Here is a 19022-nt window from a genome sequence, read left to right as displayed (position 1 = left end):
CTACGAGAGATACCCGAAGAGGAGTGTAATTGTGGTATTTTTTTATCTTTTCTCCATGCTGATCTTCTTTTTTCTTGGACTTTTTATCCTTATCTCGGAAGGAGTAGGAGAATACGGACTTTGAGGTCTCTCTTAGTCGAGAGTTTTCCTCCATGTTGATGTATTTCTCTGCTCGTTCTTGCACTTCATTCAGAGATGTGAGATGTTTTTTCGATATAGATTGGCTAAAGGGTCCCTCTCGTAGGCCATTGATGAGGCCCATAATGGCTGCTTCTGTTGGAAGATTTTGTATATCCAAACATGCCTTGTTGAATCTTTCCATGTAATTGCGAAGGTTTTCCCGATCTCCTTGCTTGATTCCTAGTAAACTTGGGGCATGTTTAGTTTTATCCTTTTGGATGGAGAATCTAGCTAGAAATTTTTTGGCTAGGTCGTCAAAGCTTGAGATGGACCTAGGGGTAGGTTGTTAAACCACTTAATTGCCGTCTTTGTTAGAGTAGTTGGGAAGGCTTTGCACCGAGTTGCATCTGAGGCATCGGTGAGATACATTCTGCTTCGGAAGTTGCTAAGATGATAGCCGGGGTCTGTGGTGCCATTGTATAGAGTCATGTCGGGAGGTTTGAAGTCTTTTGGGATTTTAGCCTTCATGATCTCTTTGATGAACGGGTCTTGGTTTTTACGGGAGCTATCCTCGTAGCTGAATCTGGTAGTTTTAGCTTTGAGATCGGTTTCGATCTTTAGGAGCTTGTCCTCTAGCTCGCGACTTCGCCTAGCTTCCCTTCGTAGGTCTCTCTCGGTTTCTCGTTGATACTCGACCTCTTTTTCGAGTTGTTTTAGGCGATCCTGAAGTGCTTCCATGGCTCCTGTTTCTGGTGAATTCTTGTCTTTGTTAGGTTGAGGAGTATCTTTTGGTGTAGTGTCCGCGTTTTTGTGCGGTGTCCTGTCTTCTATATCAGAGTTGTGGTCGTTGTCCTGTGCGTCCGCCATGGTGATGGGATGACTTTCAGGTTCCCCGGCAACGGCGCCAATGTTCCGAGGGTTACCTGAAACTGAAGGTCAATCTCGGATGAGATCTGCTGTGGTGGTCGGAGATGACGTGTCCGGCTGGTGAATGGCGGCCGGGGTTGTTGTATCCGACTGGTTGGACTGGCTCGGCTGCTGATCCTTTGTCACCGGAGGGTGGTGGTACCTGCAAGGGACTCCAATGCTTAAGTTAACAATGGTATTAAGCAGGTTTTTAGTAGAATCAGAGTATGAGTTATACCTGGGTGCTCTAGTGTATTTATAATGATGAGGAGTGACCTTTTCTGGAGATAAGATAGTTATCTTATCTTTCCTTTGAGTGAAGTCATCTTATCTTCAAGGGAACCGCCCTTATCTCTATAGGTTTAGGCTGCCTTTGGATTTGGGTCGTGTTCCTCTGTTTGGGCCCTTTTTGGGCTTTCCCTGGTGATTTGGCCGAGCTCTTTGAGAAGAGGTCGGATAGTCCTGACCTGAAGAGGTCAGTCGGCTTGTCGTCGATCATCCCGGGTCGGACATCTCGACCCAGGGTATGAACAATAAATAAGTGGGAGTAATGAACCTTTATTTTTATACTTGGAAAAGACAAGGATAGAAACTCCAATTCTCTCCCATAACCAAGGCCTTTTATTTTGAATACTTATCACCTCTTGTTAGTTATTCATTACTTTAATTCCTAACTATTTATTTTTCCATTCTCAATTTCAAAAAAATATTCAGAAAAATCCTAACCAATAATTTGCATCTTGTATCAACTCTTAGGGAAATGACCCGAGATTCTACTCCCGGTTATTTATTATTAATTTTGACACATTCTAAATTGATAGTGAAAATTTTGTCGGTTAAGGCTGTACTTGCAACGCTATTTTAGAAAATACTTTTTAGAAATTCTTAACCGGCATTTTTCCTCCCATCAATTTTTATCACCGTTGCCAGGAAGTTGCATATGTGTGCTAAGTTATTGGTTGGTGTAAATATATTTATATTTACATAATTGCATTTTTTTATTTGTGTGCTTTTTGTTTATTAGTAGTATTTATTATTTATTTTTTTTAGTATTTATTTTTCTTAACCTCTCATGCATCACGTCCAGATCCAGACTGTGATAGTGACTTGGCACTGCCGATAGTGCCGGAATTGGGTGAGGTGGAGGCAGGACATGGCGCACCACAGTCTGGGCAGTGTCTCCGGAACAAACTCATCTTCATCCGCACCATTGAATGAATCACTGTCCGCACTGTCCGCCAAATAATCATCGTCTGACTCCTCCTCACCCTCCTCTGCCTCATCCACTGGAATGGCGACATGAATGGGCAGTGGTGCGAGAGGTCGGTCCTCTTGCACATAGGTCGAGTGTACGGAACCACCGCGACCACTATGTCCCACCTCGGCGGGAAAGCTCCATTACCTGCTCCACCATGATCCTCCCATGGATGTCGAACATCAGTCACACATGCTCGTCCCCTTGAAGTCGGAATAGTCGAAACCGGAAGACTCCGTTACCTATGGGTGCCAGAAACCTATACGTCACCCTTCCGATGTCCCGCACTTCTGTACCACCGAACTTGCTCAATATCAAACTCTTTAAATCCGACAACGTATTCACACGCTGAGTGCGAAACAATATCGGATCCTCACACTCAAATGTCACCCCGTTGTCGCTATTTCTCATACGATAATTGGGAAAAACAAGCATAACTATGTGTGAACTGTTACTGGCCATTGATGCCTTGCTTCTGTGAGAAAAAACGAGACAGAAAAAGGATAGAAAATGTTTGTGTAAAATACCAAGAGTTACACATCCTTTTATAGCTGCTGCCAATTTGTCTTCTTCTATCTCGTTTACAGTGTAAACGAGATGATATTTCCTGTATCTCGTTTACGGTGTAAACGATATATATGTCGCTGTAAACGAGATATGCACGTGTCATGCTGATGGGTCTTATCTCGTTTACAGTGTAAACGAGATACATGAAATATCATCTTGTTTACACGGTAAACGAATAAGACGAAAAAATCTAAATCGGTAAATGTTTTTAAATTATTTATTCTGGTAAAAATTACATTTATTTTGTTTACTAAAAAAAAAATCCCTTAGTGAAAGGAGCTTATCTTTTAAAATTCTAGACATGACAAGGTGTTAGGTTCGAACCTTTTTAGCCTCGTTTTTGGAATTCAATAAAAAGGTGTAACGTGGATCTGCGCTTCCTATTGTGAACCTGCACACCGCTTGTCCACCAGTGGACACACGCGATTCATGTCTCCAAAACGTGTCCGGATTGCGCTAAACTGTTCGATTTTCAGCGATTTTGACTGATCAACGGTGGGTTAAATGCAAGAACGGTCTAAAAAATAAATCAAATTAATTAGACTACCAGTTCATCGATTTTTCGATTGAACCAGTCGGTCCAATCCAATTCTGATAAAAATAGTTTTTTCCGTTCCAAAATAATCATATTTAAAAAAAACACGTGCGCAACAATTTGATTGTTAACTTAAAATACTTATCCACTTTTTTTCTTAAAAAATTTATGTTGTTAATTAATAATTTTATTTCTATATTGTATTTAGAATATTAAAAATGTAAATTAACCTATTTATTTGTTAATAATAATAATAATAATAATAATAATAATAATAATAATAATAATAATAATAATAAATTTTTTAAAATAATATTTGATGAATGATGATGATGATAAAAAATTAAAGAGAAAAAAAAGGACAAATTGATCTTTGATTTTTTGGTCAGCAAACATTTAACTCTCTTTGAGGATTTAAAAATACATTTAAATTCATAACCTTTTTAAAATTTGGACATATCGATCTCTAGATTTAATTTGTTTCATTTTAAAAATTCTCTCACGTGCGCATTCGTATTAACGGAAATCATGTTTGATTTTTTCGTTGGATCTGATAGATTCAAATGAACATGAAGGATCAATATGTCTAGGTTTTGAAAAGATCAGGATTTAAATATATTTTTAAATTTTTAAAGATTTAAATATAGGCTGATCAAAAAGTTAAGGACCTATTTGTCTTTTTTTAAAATTAAAAACTAAAAAAATAAAATCTAAAAAGTGTGATGAAAATGAATTTGAATTCTTTAAAGTTTGAATTTTATTCTTTAAAGAGTAAAGTGTGATTTCTCATTATTTATTTTATAGGTGGGACCAAAAATAAATATGAGAGAAAAATCATTGAAGAGTAGAATCACAATTTACCTTCTAAAGTATAAATTTAAAATTTAGAGGATCGAATTCGATGAAAATGGGAGAGTAGGAACTAGGAGGCAGGAAAAGCCGAAAAGGATAAGGTGTAATGATAGCAAAAATAGCGCGAAGGGCGAGTGATTAGAGATTACACAAGAATGAATACTTCTTCTCTCTCCTTCCTTCAATCAGCGTTCCCCACTTCCTCCTCCTTCCTCCCACCGAACCGGCTAACCCCTTCCTTCTGTTTCGTCGTTGAAGCCCATTCCACCACCCGCCGACAAGACAGGACCGCCCGCCACACCCGCATCAGGAAGAAGGTCCCTTTTAATTACGTTCCTTCTTTTCTAAATTATAGTAGCTGCTAGAATTCTGAGAGTAGTTATGGTTTTTGCTGGCTGTTTTTACGGTTTACCCCCTTCTTCTTTCCTTGCTTTTTGAATAGTTAATTATTTACACTGATTTCATGTTGTTAAAATTGTAGTTCTCTGGTGCTGAGTTCAAACAAGACGTTGAAAAGAGAGACTCTAGTGTCCTTCCTTCTGATATGCATATTAAGACAGTTTATTTCATTGCTACCATGTCACTCGCTGTTTCTGTGTCATTACATCTCTTGTGTACTTCCGTTATCTGTGTTAAACACTAAACAAAAGGAGCCTAATTTAGTGTGTTGAAAGTCAATTCATGCCCGACAATATGCAATTGTATTTTACACCTGTTGCATCTATGCTTTTGTTTGTTTTTTCTCTTTGCTGAATATGGAGTGACTTATTTGTTTTTCTGCATTGTTGGCTATGGCTTTATATTATATGCACTTTGTTGTGCTTTATGATCCATCTTTCCATTTAGTGGAAGTTCATAAGTTTTGGTACTGCAGGGTTCACCAAGTCATTGGAATTGGTTAAGCATGTAAACTTAACAGATTTGAAATATTGGATGAGTTTCTTTGTTACATGATTTAAGAAAAAAGTTAAAACAAAAGAAAATGAAAATTTCTGCTCAAGAGGGGGGAAATGTACCCGGTTTTCTCTTTACCTTTTTCTTCTTATTGCTAGTACTGTACTCTGTGGAACAGTCTTTTTGCTGCTTATATGGAATGCCAAGGCATTCTTTGGTAAAGCTTTTGATTGTAAGTTCACCTCATGAAGAATGCAATGCATATCTGTTTTGGATCATTTTCTGGTTTGTCAGGTTGAAGGGACACCAGAAAGGCCACGATTGTCCGTGTACCGATCCAACAAGCATCTTTCTGTCCAGGTCATAGATGACACCAACATGCACACTCTTGCTTCGGTTTCAACAATGCAGAAGGCAGTTTTTGAAGAGTTCAACTACACAGCTGGTCCTACAGTTGTAAGCTCTAAAATGCTTTTGATGTGCTGATTATCGCTTAATTACTGTCATACTTCAGTCCATGTACTCGAAACATTCCTGTTCTTGTGATTAAACGTCATGTTTCCTTAATAGATAACTTCTCAAACTTAAAAACTAACCTGGAAAAGAATATAAAGTTTTAGGTTATAAATAGTTATTTGGAAACTCTTTATACCAAAGAGGAAAAATTATTCACTTTACAATGACAAATAGCATTCAATGCTCTATTTAAACTCGACACTTCAGCGAACTGGTTTTTACTACACACAGTTTTCAAATTTTTCATTGTAGTTTGGAAACCAAGGAACCTGGTTACCTTGATTATGATTGTACATTTGTTCCCATAGTAACTACTGCAAATCAGCTAAATCTCTTACCGTTCAAGCATCTTTGATTGGAAACCCAGCAGTTAATGGTCACTGAGTTTCTCAGCATCGAATGCATACTGAATATGAAACTGTTACCTCGGATGTTTATTTGCTTTATTAATGCCAATTTAATAGAAGTTTAAGTTTTAATTTGATTCATAATGCTCCATAGACTTGTAGAAGAAACACATTTACATTTTGAAGCTCCCCTCCACTTTCACTGATATCCACTTCGAGTAATAGCATTACACATCAGGGTTCCAAGATTTTACCACTTTTCCTCAAATTGTTCAATATATATTGGAAGCAGGAATCCAGATCACTCATTATTTGCACATGAATCTTCATATTTTCCTTTCAATCTGAGTATCATGTATAATTTGTATCTTGGCAAATAACCTTGCTTCTGTGATTGTGTTTCTGGTGTACACAGTTTGTAAGGTCTGACTCCCTTGGAAGAATTCTTGCTTTGTTTGCATCATCTTCATACTTTTCAGCCACTCAATTATGACACTGGTCCTTTCGTTTTGTTTTTGTTTTTGGCTTCAGGAAGTAGCAAAGAGGGTTGGTGAAATCATTGCAAAGTCCTGTCTGGAGAAAGGGATCACAAAGGTGGCCTTCGACCGAGGTGGATACCCGTACCATGGTCGTGTTCAAGCACTCGCAGATGCAGCTCGCGAACATGGCCTAGAGTTCTAAAATGATTATGCACTTGCCATGTCGTTCATTTTGAAGTTTGTTACTTAATGATTTAACAATGAGAAAGTCTAGGGAACAATCCTATATGCGGCCAAGCAGCCAACTTTTCAACACTTGATTTTAAAATTTGAAAAACTTGTTTTTTGCTCAAAAAACACATACCCTCCGACCCCCTTCACCTCTCCCGTTGCGTCTCTTCTTTCTTTCTGCGTCACCCCTCTCTTCACGTTTCTTCTTTTTCTCTAGATCACCTTTGGAAGTTCTTGTACAATGACTTTAGATGATTCTTTTTGTTGTATTTTGGATGTTCTTTTCAACAAGTTTTGATATTTTTTTTGTTAGGTTTCAGATTTTTTTTCAATGATTTTAGATGTTTCTGTTAAATTTTGGATGTTGTTTTTCAAAATATAAAAAAAAAAACATCCAAAAAGTAAAGGAAAAAAAATTCTAAAACTATTAAAAAGAATCATCCAAAATCTAAAAAAAATTCTAAAATATAAGAAAGAAAAAAAGAGACGTGGAGGCAAAGATATGGAGGAAAAGAAAAGAAAGAAACACGAGGGAGAAAAGAGAAGTTTGTGTTACCAGGTTTGTGATGTCACGTGTGGCTGCAAGTGACGAGAGGTGATACATGGTTGATGGTGGAAGACCTGTGACTGCTGGTGGCAGAAGAGGACACGTGGGTAACTGCTGGTGGCGGAAGGGGGAGGGGCTAGGTGACATGGGGAAAGAATAAAGAGTGAAACTGAGATTATGATTACTCTGATTACTCTTGATTTAGGATTATTTTTTTTCCCTTGTTGGGGCTTCTTTTACCGTCCATATACTAATTGACTGCAGTTAGATGGTACTCTAATTGGTTACCTAGCAGAATTGCTTGCATTTTTAACACTTAAAATACTCCACTCAGTAGCTTAAATGATTAAATACGAGTGATCAAATGTATTGTAAGCGTGGAAAAGTTGAGAAAACCTCGATAGCATCACAACTGTAGTGAAAAATGATAAATGTAAACTATAGTTACAAAAAATAATCCAATACTTGAGAATAATAATGTTCGTACTCCGCAATTAAACAGAACAAGTAAATGTAAACATTTTTAACTAGAATTTTTGACATCATTGTAGTAACATAATTCTCGCAAAAAATATGGTTATCTAATGAATTCTAAATTTTAAACCCCGAATCTCGATGGAATCACGAAATTATAAAAGCAAGTGCAGGAAGATTATTAATACACGGATAATCAATTGTTCACATAGAGTAAAACAGTTAAAAAGGTTCAGCTGACCAGACAAACACAACATCCAAGTCACACTATTTCTAACCCTTCAGGTTCAGGCAGTTACATTAATTAAATATATATACGTAAAATATAGACCCCACAATTTAACAATTCAGACTCACAAGTTTGTTGCTTCTACAGTCATTAATTAACAATTTAACATTTTGATCCACATGCTACAACAACAGATAATAACAATAATGTAACCATATGTAGTCATACCAGCTATGGTTATGCTCAAGAGGCAGCTACAGTTGGCTGCAACTCCTCTTCTGATCGCTTAACCAAATCCGGTGCATTGTCGGCACTGAAGTTGTTCTCTATGTTGTCAGCCATTTTTGTTGTTGACAAGGTAGGATACGGGGCTTTGCTCCCCAACCTTCAACAAACACAAATTATGCGAAAAATGTCAGGAAATCGGAGATCGAGAGATGCCAATAGGCCCATAGAAAAGACCTGTCTAGAATTAAGACAGTACCTGTCTCGACGCTTCTCAAGAAACCTTTGCAGTGAATGCCTGCGTGCTATTGGGAACTCTGAAGACAGATAGTAAGTCAGAAATACATGGTTTTGCATTTTGATACAATAAAGATAACAGTCAATGCAGTTACAAAACTCACTCCATTCTTTTTCAGCTATCCAAAAATGTTATGTCCACACCAAAAATCAGCTATCATGTATTTTTGTATGAATACATATGTTGTTTAATTCATTTTCAATATGTATTTTGTATTTCAACATGTATTCTATACGACGGGCTGATTTGGTGACTGATTTGTAGTGTACTCCTAGCATAGTTGTCATCTATCACTATCATATTTTGCTATATCATTAGATCAATTTGTTGTCAAGATATATTGATTCAATGATGTAATGTACTGACAAGTGACGGTGACAAATAAAGGGAATAGAGAGAATATATAAAAAAGAAGGTGCCGAAAGTATTAACAAGATTATGATCTACAATACATCTAGAAAAATAATGAGAATTACCACCTTGCAGCCTGCAGATGGAATTCTTCTCCGCAGGGAAGCAGATTGACTGAGGAGAAGCAACATTATTGGAGGTTGCATGTGGCGAAGAAGGCCTTGTGGGAACAGCTGAAACAAAAGGAGACTGTGGATTAATCTTCTTCATTTCAGCTGACTTTGCAGTAGCAGCAGCAATAAGCATTATTTCATGCACCTGTTAGTAGAAAAGATAATCAAAATATAAGATTTCGATGGATAGTATCATAACATATAAAAGAGGAAGGCTGGATTGGAAGTACAAAAATCTGCAAAATTCAATTCTAACTTCAAAGAGCCGCATACCTTGTCAGCAGGGAGTCCATCATACACACAGACACTTCCATTATAGAAGATGGTAAGTTGGCTTGGGCTAGAAATTACAGCATTAAGTCCAGAAGCTGGCAATGACCTAAAAGAAGCAAAAAATTGTTATGGCCACATCCCCGTGAACATAATAAAAGCACTCGTAAGCTTTGACAATATTGAAAATTGTAACCTTCACATTCCTAGAATTATTAATGTTTCGGATTTATTAGATTTCCTGTATTTTCTAGATTTTGAAGACAGCTTCATGACATTGTAACATGAGATCCAAAAACGGGGTCCTAATACATGCGAAAAGCTTAACAATATGAAAGGACTTCTTAAATTAATTGATCCTAAAAAACACACCAAAGTAGTTTAGAAGGATAATAATACATGTCAAAGCCACCCAATCTCACATAAACGACAGTCAGGGCATATGCCGTTACAATTGAATGAATCGATTTTATCACCAGAAATATCACTCTTTAAACTTGGATAGACAACGAATTCATCAGTTTATGCACTTGAAACTGTTCTTTATATTGAAACTGTTCTTTATATCTTGTAAAAGAGTTAAATCTCAATCGCTTCCTTTGTTTTCTTGTGATTTAAATCATTGACTTGTGTTCTTTTTGCTGAACTGAGATTATCTATTACTGAATCGGACAAAAAGTTGGGTTATGTATCACATTTCCCCAAATACCCTCAGATTAATAAGTTAGTAAAGTGAAAATGTCTTAAATAGAAAATCAAAATTCATAAAACATCTGCATCTAATTCCATCTGACTGACAATTTGCTCCTCCTTTCCTCAAAATGAGAAAACAAATGGAAAAGAGCAGTTTTTCATCAAACAAACCAGAGGTACTAACTTCAAAATGAGACCCGGGAGACTGAAGTATAGTCCCAAACTCATCACCTTCTGTGAAGTATTTCATGCTTCCAATAATCCTCAGAATATTTTATGGATATTAGGAATGATGTACAAATATTCACAAATTTATCATTCATAAGGAAGCAAAAATATGATGGTTTGGCAGAGGGAAAAAAATCCATTAGAAGGGACATTTAGGATAATTCCAAATGCAAAATGCAATTATATCTTAGTGCCAAGCCCTCATAGGTATCCCCTCAATCATTACCACCACTTCTACTATTTTCATCATCATCAACATCACGCACCATCATTGTGCTTGTGCACCACTATTGCAATCACAGAACTTCACCACTATTCCACCATAGCTGTAAAAGACTATACTATGTGAAAGTAACGGAGAGAGATTAGGACAAAAGACCTTAATATTATAGAAATTTTTTTGTTTATGCTAGGAAGGTTGACCATGGAGGCTATACACCTATTTTATAAGCTCATGTTAGAGGAGCTTTTTCCTTTTACATTAGCAATGAATGTTCTAAGTCAACTCATTATTTCAATAGATATCAATTCAAAGTTCCTATTTTTAAAGAGTAGTAGTTGATTTGATCATAGGTTGGGAAATGAAGCTCTTGAAATAAAGGGGTTGTTTCACCAAGAATGGTAAGATGGAGAAGTAAACAGAATCCAAGTTCAACAATAAATGTTCACATCAGAATTCCAAAGTTTAGGTACCATGGATCTTCTCCCAAAGTAATTACAAGAATAGATGAGGACATGTACAAGAGATTACAAGATAAATGAATTACCGAGACTTGGTTTGGTAAAGTTTTTACTTTTTAAAAGTTGTAGCATTTATATTTAGTAAATTAAATTAAAAATAACTTTTAATAAGCACAAGCACCAACAATTACGTTTCGTAAAATAGCTTTTAAAATTAAAAAATATTATAATAGACATATATATAAGAGTTAAATTTGGAAATTAATTAATGTATAAAGTTATATTAGACTTTTTAATTTTGATAAGCAAAATTCATTTTTAAAAAGTTTCATCTCAGGTGCTTTTAAAAGCACCTCTATCCTTTAAATACTACAAACACAAGCGCAGGGTCTATTTTATATACAAAACACAAAATATGACACTTGTACTTTTGCACAAACACCTTTTCAAAAGACTTTACCAAACTAAGCCTCAATTGAAAGTTGGGTGGTTTGTCACACGAGAAGATCAACAGGCTCCCAGTAAAGAAGTTTCCAAACAAAACTATAAGAGAAATCATTAAAGAAGATCTTCTCTAAATGGTTCCATTGAAATTTTAGTAGTTGATCCAAATTCCAAAGACATCAAGGGAGCTATGTAGTAGATCTACCTAGTAGGAACGACTCTGTTGATTTTTTTTTCCCTTAAGAGTATTTTTCGGCAAACCGAAATATTCTGTTGAGACATAAGTTTACTGAATTTCCCAGCATATATAATCATTGGGGATGAAAAAGCCCTAACCCTAGGACTCATTTCCAGCTCATAGCTCTCTTTGGGGTTACATAATTGACATAATTACCATATATCACCTCAATTACGACGTTTTATCAAAAAATTACGCATTTACATGAATAACAAATCCTGTGCTGCCACTAACATAAAATTCCTGCATTAAAATAAAAAAAAAAAAAAAAAAACCTTTTTCAGGAACATAATCCCCCACCCCTTCCTTTTCTTATTTAAAAAAAAAAAAAAAATTAATGCCCAAGCTTAAACCCAAAATCACACATGTCCTCTCTTACACCAATAGAAACCAATTTAAGGCGAAGATTAAGAAACCCCACATCTTAATTGTTCATCCGTGGTTTTGCAGCAACAGAAATCATAAAACTTTACTAAAGCTAAAATGACCAAGAGCAAGATGGTAACTTTCAAAGGAAGAACAACAATAATAGTACCCAAAAATAGAAAGCAAAAACTAAAAAATAAAAAGGAAGGTTCTGGAGGAAACTATATGCAAATGAATTGAGGCATGACATTTATATCAAACACGTACTTGTTATCATCACCAACGTTGTTGTTCTGGAGCTGTTGTTCCTCCATGTCAGTGCTGCTAACTCTATCAACACTGTCCTCCACAACAGGGTGAGAAGATTCTAGAACCAGTTCCTGGTCTTTCTGCACTTCCCCTGTAACCTCCTCGGCCTCTGGCTTCACCACAGTGACGCCCTCCATTGCAGAAACAAGAAAAAGAAGGGAAATGATGAAGGACTGATATTTCCCAGGACAAAACAAACAAGAAAAAGAACAACAAAAGTTTGAAGATTTCAAAAGAGAGGTGGGTTTTGATTCCTTGGCGAAGGTGTTTGTGAATAAACAATAACATTAACATCAATCATTGTTAGTTGCCGGCTTCTTTATTTTTAAGGAACACGAGTTTTTTGTGCTTCACTTTGGTTTGTACTATTTTAATATTTTATACCTTTTGTCCGTCAATGACACGCTACAACTGCACCTAGCCAATGGTAATATTTGCTTGGCCCTCAAAAAAATCTTTTCTTGTTTTTTTAATCAAAGAAGGAGACAATGCAGTCCCCACCCACCACTACTCTGTATTCGGTGGAGTTTACTTTCACCTTTTTTTATATACATTTTTTTGTCTTTGGGGATTAGAGGTTTGAAGGATTTTTTTAAATAAATAGAACAATTTAATAATTACAAATAGAGTAAATTATTTTTTTTGGTGTCTAATAGAGTAAATTATTAAAAACGCACCGGACTTTTGAAACACGGACAAAAATAAGTTTTATTTTTTATAACAATAAAAATATTTTTAAAATATTATAAAATACGAGAAAATAATAAAAATAATATTATTTTTTTAAATAATAAATAATTTTTGTATGTGACAAACTGTTAATGCATTTAATTTAAAATTGTATAAAAAATATTTGAATAACTATTTAAAAAATACATATAAAAACGGATAAAATTTGGCTTCTAGAATTTTTTATTATTTTTAAAAATATTGTTAGTCATTGATAAAAAATTACTTAGCATAAAATAATTAAATTTTAAAGATAAAATTATCTTATTTTTCTAATAATTTTTGTAAAAAATCGTATCAAAATCTAATTTTAAAGTATTTTTTGATAATATATATTTAACATTGGATATTTTTGTCACGTTTTAAAATATTTTAAGGATATTTTGTTGTTAATAAAAATTGGGGCTATTCATGTCAGCTTTATGATAATTCAGGTGTGCAATTGGTGGTTTACTCTTACAAATATATGTAAATATGGGAGAAGAATAAACTATTAAAATGGTACTTGATAAACCACAATTTTATGGTTTATCTTGTGTCTTATTTGGTGGATTTTATCAACTTTTTCTACATTTATTCACTAAAATAGTATGGTTTTATAATTCTCCCGAATTTGTGCTTAAGAGTGAAAACATGCTTTTTAGGTTTTAAAATATCTAATTTTAATTCACTTTAATTCCATTCGATACCTTGATATATTTGTTGAGTGATTTTAGGCTTATAAGACAAGGATTGGATGGAAGAAGTGAAGAAAAAATATGCAAAATAGAGAATTCATGAAGAAATGAAGATTTGCTGAATTCATGGCGACGCGTACGCGTGACAATCAAGCGGCACGTGACTAACTTAAAGGCAATACGCTGGGGGCAATTTCTGAGCCATCCAGGCCCAAATCCAACTCATTTCTGAAGTATTTGGGGCCAAATTCAAGAAGGATCGAGGGGAGAGCAATTAGGATAGATTAGAAACATGCTTTAGGTCATATTCTAGAGAGAGTTTAGAATTAGGGTTATATTTAGGATAGATTCTTCTTAGATTTAGGTTTAATTCTTGTTTTCATTTACTTTTCCTTGCAATTTATTGTTCTTGGATCTTTGTTCCTTCAGTTCTACATGTCATTTCCTTTATCTTGTTGCCTTTATGTTCATGATACTTTGTTAATTTTGATTTTAATTAATGCAATTCGTATTTTTATGTTATTATTACTTTTTTTAATTGTTATTGTTATTTTCTTACATTGGGTTGTTGTAGATTTATATTTCTTGCAATTTTAACATGCTTTCCTTTTAGTGCCTTCCAAGTGTTTGATAAAATGTTTGGTTGGATTTTAGAATAGATTTTGGTACTCTTAACTTGTGATTGAGGACTTAGGACCCTTGAGATCATTGATGTCCAATTTTATTGGCAATTTAGGGTTGTTAGTGATTTTTGGACCAACTATATCCACTTGACTTAATCCTCCGATGTTAGAGGGCAACTAAGTGGAATTAACTCTTTGTAATTACCATACTGTGGTTAATGATCCAAGATAGGAACCCTTGACTCTTGATTCTTGTCAAGACCCATTTTAGTTGCTAGTTTTACTTTCTTGCAATATATATTTTCTTGTCAATCAAACCCAAAAAACCCCTAAAAATACAATCATGACCAATAATATGCACACTTCCTGCAATTTCTTTGAAAGACAACCCGAGGTTTGAATACTTTGATTTATTTTATTGGAGTTTGTACTTGTGACAAACAAAATTAAAGTTTTATTGAGGATTGTTTGTCGGTTTAGAAATATACTTGCAACGAAGTTCATTTCTATTGTGAAATCTTTATCGACGATAATCCTCTACATCATGTTTTTAGCGCCGTTACCGGAGAATTACAGTAGTGTTATGTTATTGGTTATTGTATATATGTTAATATTGTGAATAGTTGCTTATTGGCTTGTTTGCTAGTTTTTGCTAGTTGTAGGATTTTGCTTTCTTTGTTTCTTTTTAGCATTTAATTTTATTTTCTCTTTTTACTATGAATTCTCACCCATTTGGCTATGAGTTTGGTTCTAACTATGTTGTAGGAGATGGAAATTACAATGGGAGTATGCATCAAGGATGGAACAATTAAAGGTGGGACTATATGCTTATGATCAACCCTCTTGGCAACAACCTCCTCCAATGTACTATGAGTAAGAGCCATTCCATGATGCATATTAAGATAATAGTTATGGTGGATCTCCTTGTAATTATCAACAACCACCACAATATACCTATGAACCCCCTCCTCAATATAGCCCTCAACCACTATACTCACAAGCCTCATACCATCAAACACCTCCATATGATCTTAATCCATATCCACCATACCAACAACCATACTTAGAACCACCACCTCCATACCATTACCATGATGAACCACTTCCTATGTATGAAAACCTCCAACCACATGATGAATTTTCTCTTCCACCACAATCCTCTATGGAAGAATATCCATATCCATTAATCCAAGAGCAATATGATCCTACTTATGTTAGTCAAGTGGAACAAGAGCCAAGGGATCATCTCATGGAAGCGATGGATCGGCTTAAAGCAATCTTAGTACAAAAGGATCAAGAGGAAGCCCAAAAGAGACATCAAGTTATCATGGCTAACCTTGCCAAAATTAAAGCCAACTTGGACTCATGGGATTCATGCCACAAACAAATCACTTCCACGGATGAATGTGGAGAATCAACTGAAGAGAGAGACATGAAGGAGATATTAGAATCTCAACTTGAGAACAAGGAGATGGAGTGTGTTTTGCAATAAGTGGAAGGAATGGAGATTGTTGAAGAAGAAGAAGTGATTGAAGACCTAGGCGAAGTTGAACAAGAGGTAGATTCCAAACTTGAAAATACTTCCACACCAAGTAATGTTGTTGATGATTTTGTGGAAGTTGTTGAACCTTCTTCCATTGAGCTTGAGTTTGATGTTGAGGAGGGTGCGCAACCTCCAATGCATATTGTGGATGATGAAAAATTGGAAGAAGTTGAGCAAGCAACAAGTCCTACCATTGAAGATGATTCCGCACCAACCAATGTGCCTTTTAAAATTGTTAAATCTCCCTCATTGTGTTGTGAAATTGATGACAAGGAGGACTGTGCACAACCTCCAACACATGGCTTGAGCAACGAGGAATGTACAGAAGAAGTTGGTGAACAAAGAATTGAAATTGAGGAAGAGGTGGAATTAATCCAAGAAGAGCACAAGGAAGTGGAAACTATAAGGCCGTTAGAAGCCTCTCTCCCTAAGCCATCACCATTTATTACATCATTCAAGTGGGTAAATTTCATATCTCTAAACTTCACTATCCCACTTGAATATGGTTTGCTTGAGATGGATGATCAACTTAGGAAGATTTGTGGATTAAGAGTAGAAGAGAGATAATTAGTGGTTGAGATTGTAAATCAAGGTTCATTATAGTTGAGAGATCAAATTTGACATGTAAGGGTTAGTATAGTTCTCAATTGAATGGATCTAGGAGGAGACTTTGGTACTCAAGTGAGAATTCTATGTGCCTATCACCCAGATGGAATCATGATGATCAATTAGAAGATGAGTGTAAGAATAAGGTTTGGGATCCCGACATACAAGATCAATTTTGGGAGCTCATAACTTGTGAAGAACTCCATCAAAGCTTGGTGCAATGGAATTAGAATCTTGGAGCTTATTAGAAGTCCAAGCATTGGTGGGAGTTCAAGTATGAATACAAGCACAAGTCACAATGATAAAGAGCTCACCAAAATATCCAACTTAAGGACAATAAATAAAAGTGATAAGTGGGAGATACCCCACCATGGTAACATCTTTTCAACTTTTCTCTTTTGTATATATTGATAAATAAGTTTAATTTAATGTTTAGATTGGTTTGTTGAGTTATTTTGTAGTTTAGTATGTTTAATAAGGTCTGGTGGTGTTTAGATGACTGTTTGAAATGCTTGGTTTGGTGCTAGAACTTGAAAATTTTTGAAAAACAGAGCACATTGTCACACGTACACATGCCCCACGTGTACACATGACCCCCATATTTTGAGCGCGCCAGGATCGTGCGAGCACTATGCTATCGCACGATCCAAGTAGTGAGTTGTGCGTGTAGGGTGCGGGAACCGCGCGTCCAGCGCAAATTCTTCCCACGCGTACGCATGACCCTCGCGTATGCGTCACCCTCTATTTTCCCTTCTCATGCCTACGCGTGCGAGACATGTATGCATCGCATTCCATTCTCCCAACCCACGCTTACACGTAACCCACGCATACACGTGGGCACCCCTGTCTCACATACTCTTCTTTTCTTCTCTTCTCTCCATTTCTTTTCTTCTTTTCTTCTTTTCTCTTCTCTTTTCTTCTTCCCCTCTCTAACCATCATCTACCACCACCAGATACCATTCACCATCATCTCATTTAGTTAGTTAGTTGATTAGTTAATTAGTTAGTTAGTTAGTTAGCTTAATTTTTGTTTTAGATGATACGTGTTGGATTATTGACTTGATTTACTGTTTCTTCATGCTAAAATTATTCATTGTTGGATTCCTTTATTGAGGTTGGAAATTTTAGATTGGTATTGAGTTCTTCATGTTTAATTTTGTGTATACTAAGTACTTATAACATTTCTTTTGAGATTTTTTTTTGGATTTCTAAATTGCATGTTGTAGCTAGCCACCATGTGATTTGATTTCATTATCTATCATTGGGCAATTTATTTTTAGTTGATGTATTTTTTTGTTTGGTGATGCTTGCTATGATTGATTTTTATTTAAGCTACCTAGTTGATGCATTGAAATTAAGGAATTGTGAAATTGTATCATAAGCTTACCTAGTGATATTTTTTTGAGCTTTTTAAGCTTTGTGGACTATGCTTGCCATGTTTTCTATTTCATGTCAATTAGGTGTTGCAAACAAATTTTTCAACCATTATCCATTTCACAATTGCTTAATTGTTGCTTGATTTCTTCTATACTTCTTTATTACTTATTTGTTTGTCTTAACCAACAAGTTCTCTTAAAGCATTTCAAGCATACTAGAATGAGTGAAGTGTACACCTCTTTTGTATAATTGTGACATAGCTCTCTATGCTAGTGTGTATTCTAAACGGCATGCAACTTAGAACTCATACTAATTTTCCTTAACATCACACACTTATTCATTCACTTCCTTTTAGTGATTCTTACCTTCTTCCAACAATATATGCTTCCTTACTTTTGCATTTACTTTTCTTCTTATCTTGTTTTCTATTTTCAGGATAAGTCACCAAAAGTGAAAAGGAAAGCAGAAGGAAGAACATGCAGCAGCCGGTTGATCTACCAGCTGAAGGTGGCAATCCAGAAAGTCGCCATACCCCCTTACTCATCTTTGAATGCACCGAGGACGTGCAAATTTTTAAGTGTGAGGAGGTCGACCGACCAATCGGCATTTTTGGGTGACAAATTTCTAATCCTAACACTTTCATAATTTATTTTATTTTATTTCTAGGTCTTTTAGAATTTTTAGTTGCATTTTCTTGGTTTGCATATATATAATAAGCTTAGTTAAAATAATGAAAATTTTCAAGAAAAACATTCTTAATAGGGTATTAACATCCCAATTGATTTGAGTAAAAATTTTTCATCAAGCTTGCTTGAATTATATATTGTGGAACATGTTTTTGAGCTAAAAATACATAAACTTGTGAGTTTTAAGCCCTAATTGTGTGGTTACATCATATAACCACTATTTTATTCTTGTGTGTGTTATTCTCTTTCTATGATTGTAATCTTTGATTTATTTGATTCTTTATGTCCATTATTTTGTGTATGAATGTATTTATATGATTGAGGTCTTTATTTCAAATAGCTCACTTACCCAAATGGTTGACCCCTTTTATCCACCATTGTTAGCCAATTTTGAGCCTATTGTAATCCCCTTTTGTTCTTTAATTTAGCACATTACTAGCCTTAAAGCGAAGAATAATAAATGTCCTTAATTTGGATCTTTGATTAGCTTATGCTAGTGAGAGTGTGTATCATTCAAGTGTGAGAAAGTTGGGAACATTGGTAGAGATAAAAG

At 35.3% G+C, this 19022-nt stretch overlaps 2 protein-coding genes across 2 annotated transcripts; one reads left to right on the top strand and one right to left on the bottom strand.

Moving 5' to 3' along the window:
* The first annotated feature begins 4274 nt into the window (after positions 1 to 4274).
* Positions 4275 to 7014, top strand: LOC112738407 (large ribosomal subunit protein uL18c). The gene is made up of 3 exons (XM_025788857.3): positions 4275 to 4552; positions 5424 to 5585; positions 6524 to 7014. Exons 1-3 carry the CDS (start codon positions 4391 to 4393, stop codon positions 6671 to 6673), a joined length of 474 nt encoding a protein of 157 aa, XP_025644642.1. The 5' UTR covers positions 4275 to 4390; the 3' UTR covers positions 6674 to 7014.
* An 864-nt stretch (positions 7015 to 7878) lies between these two features.
* On the bottom strand, positions 7879 to 12689 carry LOC112738406 (protein TIFY 3). Its single transcript, XM_025788856.2, has 5 exons — positions 12187 to 12689; positions 9273 to 9378; positions 8955 to 9144; positions 8437 to 8494; positions 7879 to 8337 (listed from the first exon to the last, which is right to left on the bottom strand). The coding sequence occupies exons 1-5, from the start codon at positions 12363 to 12365 to the stop codon at positions 8196 to 8198; spliced, it is 675 nt and encodes a 224-aa protein (XP_025644641.1). The 5' UTR covers positions 12366 to 12689; the 3' UTR covers positions 7879 to 8195.
* Between the last annotated feature and the right edge of the window lie 6333 nt (positions 12690 to 19022).

This window comes from Arachis hypogaea, chromosome 13 (assembly GCF_003086295.3).
Source record: "Arachis hypogaea cultivar Tifrunner chromosome 13, arahy.Tifrunner.gnm2.J5K5, whole genome shotgun sequence".
Lineage (NCBI taxonomy): Eukaryota > Viridiplantae > Streptophyta > Magnoliopsida > Fabales > Fabaceae > Arachis > Arachis hypogaea.
This window is presented reverse-complemented; position numbering and strand designations above follow the sequence as displayed.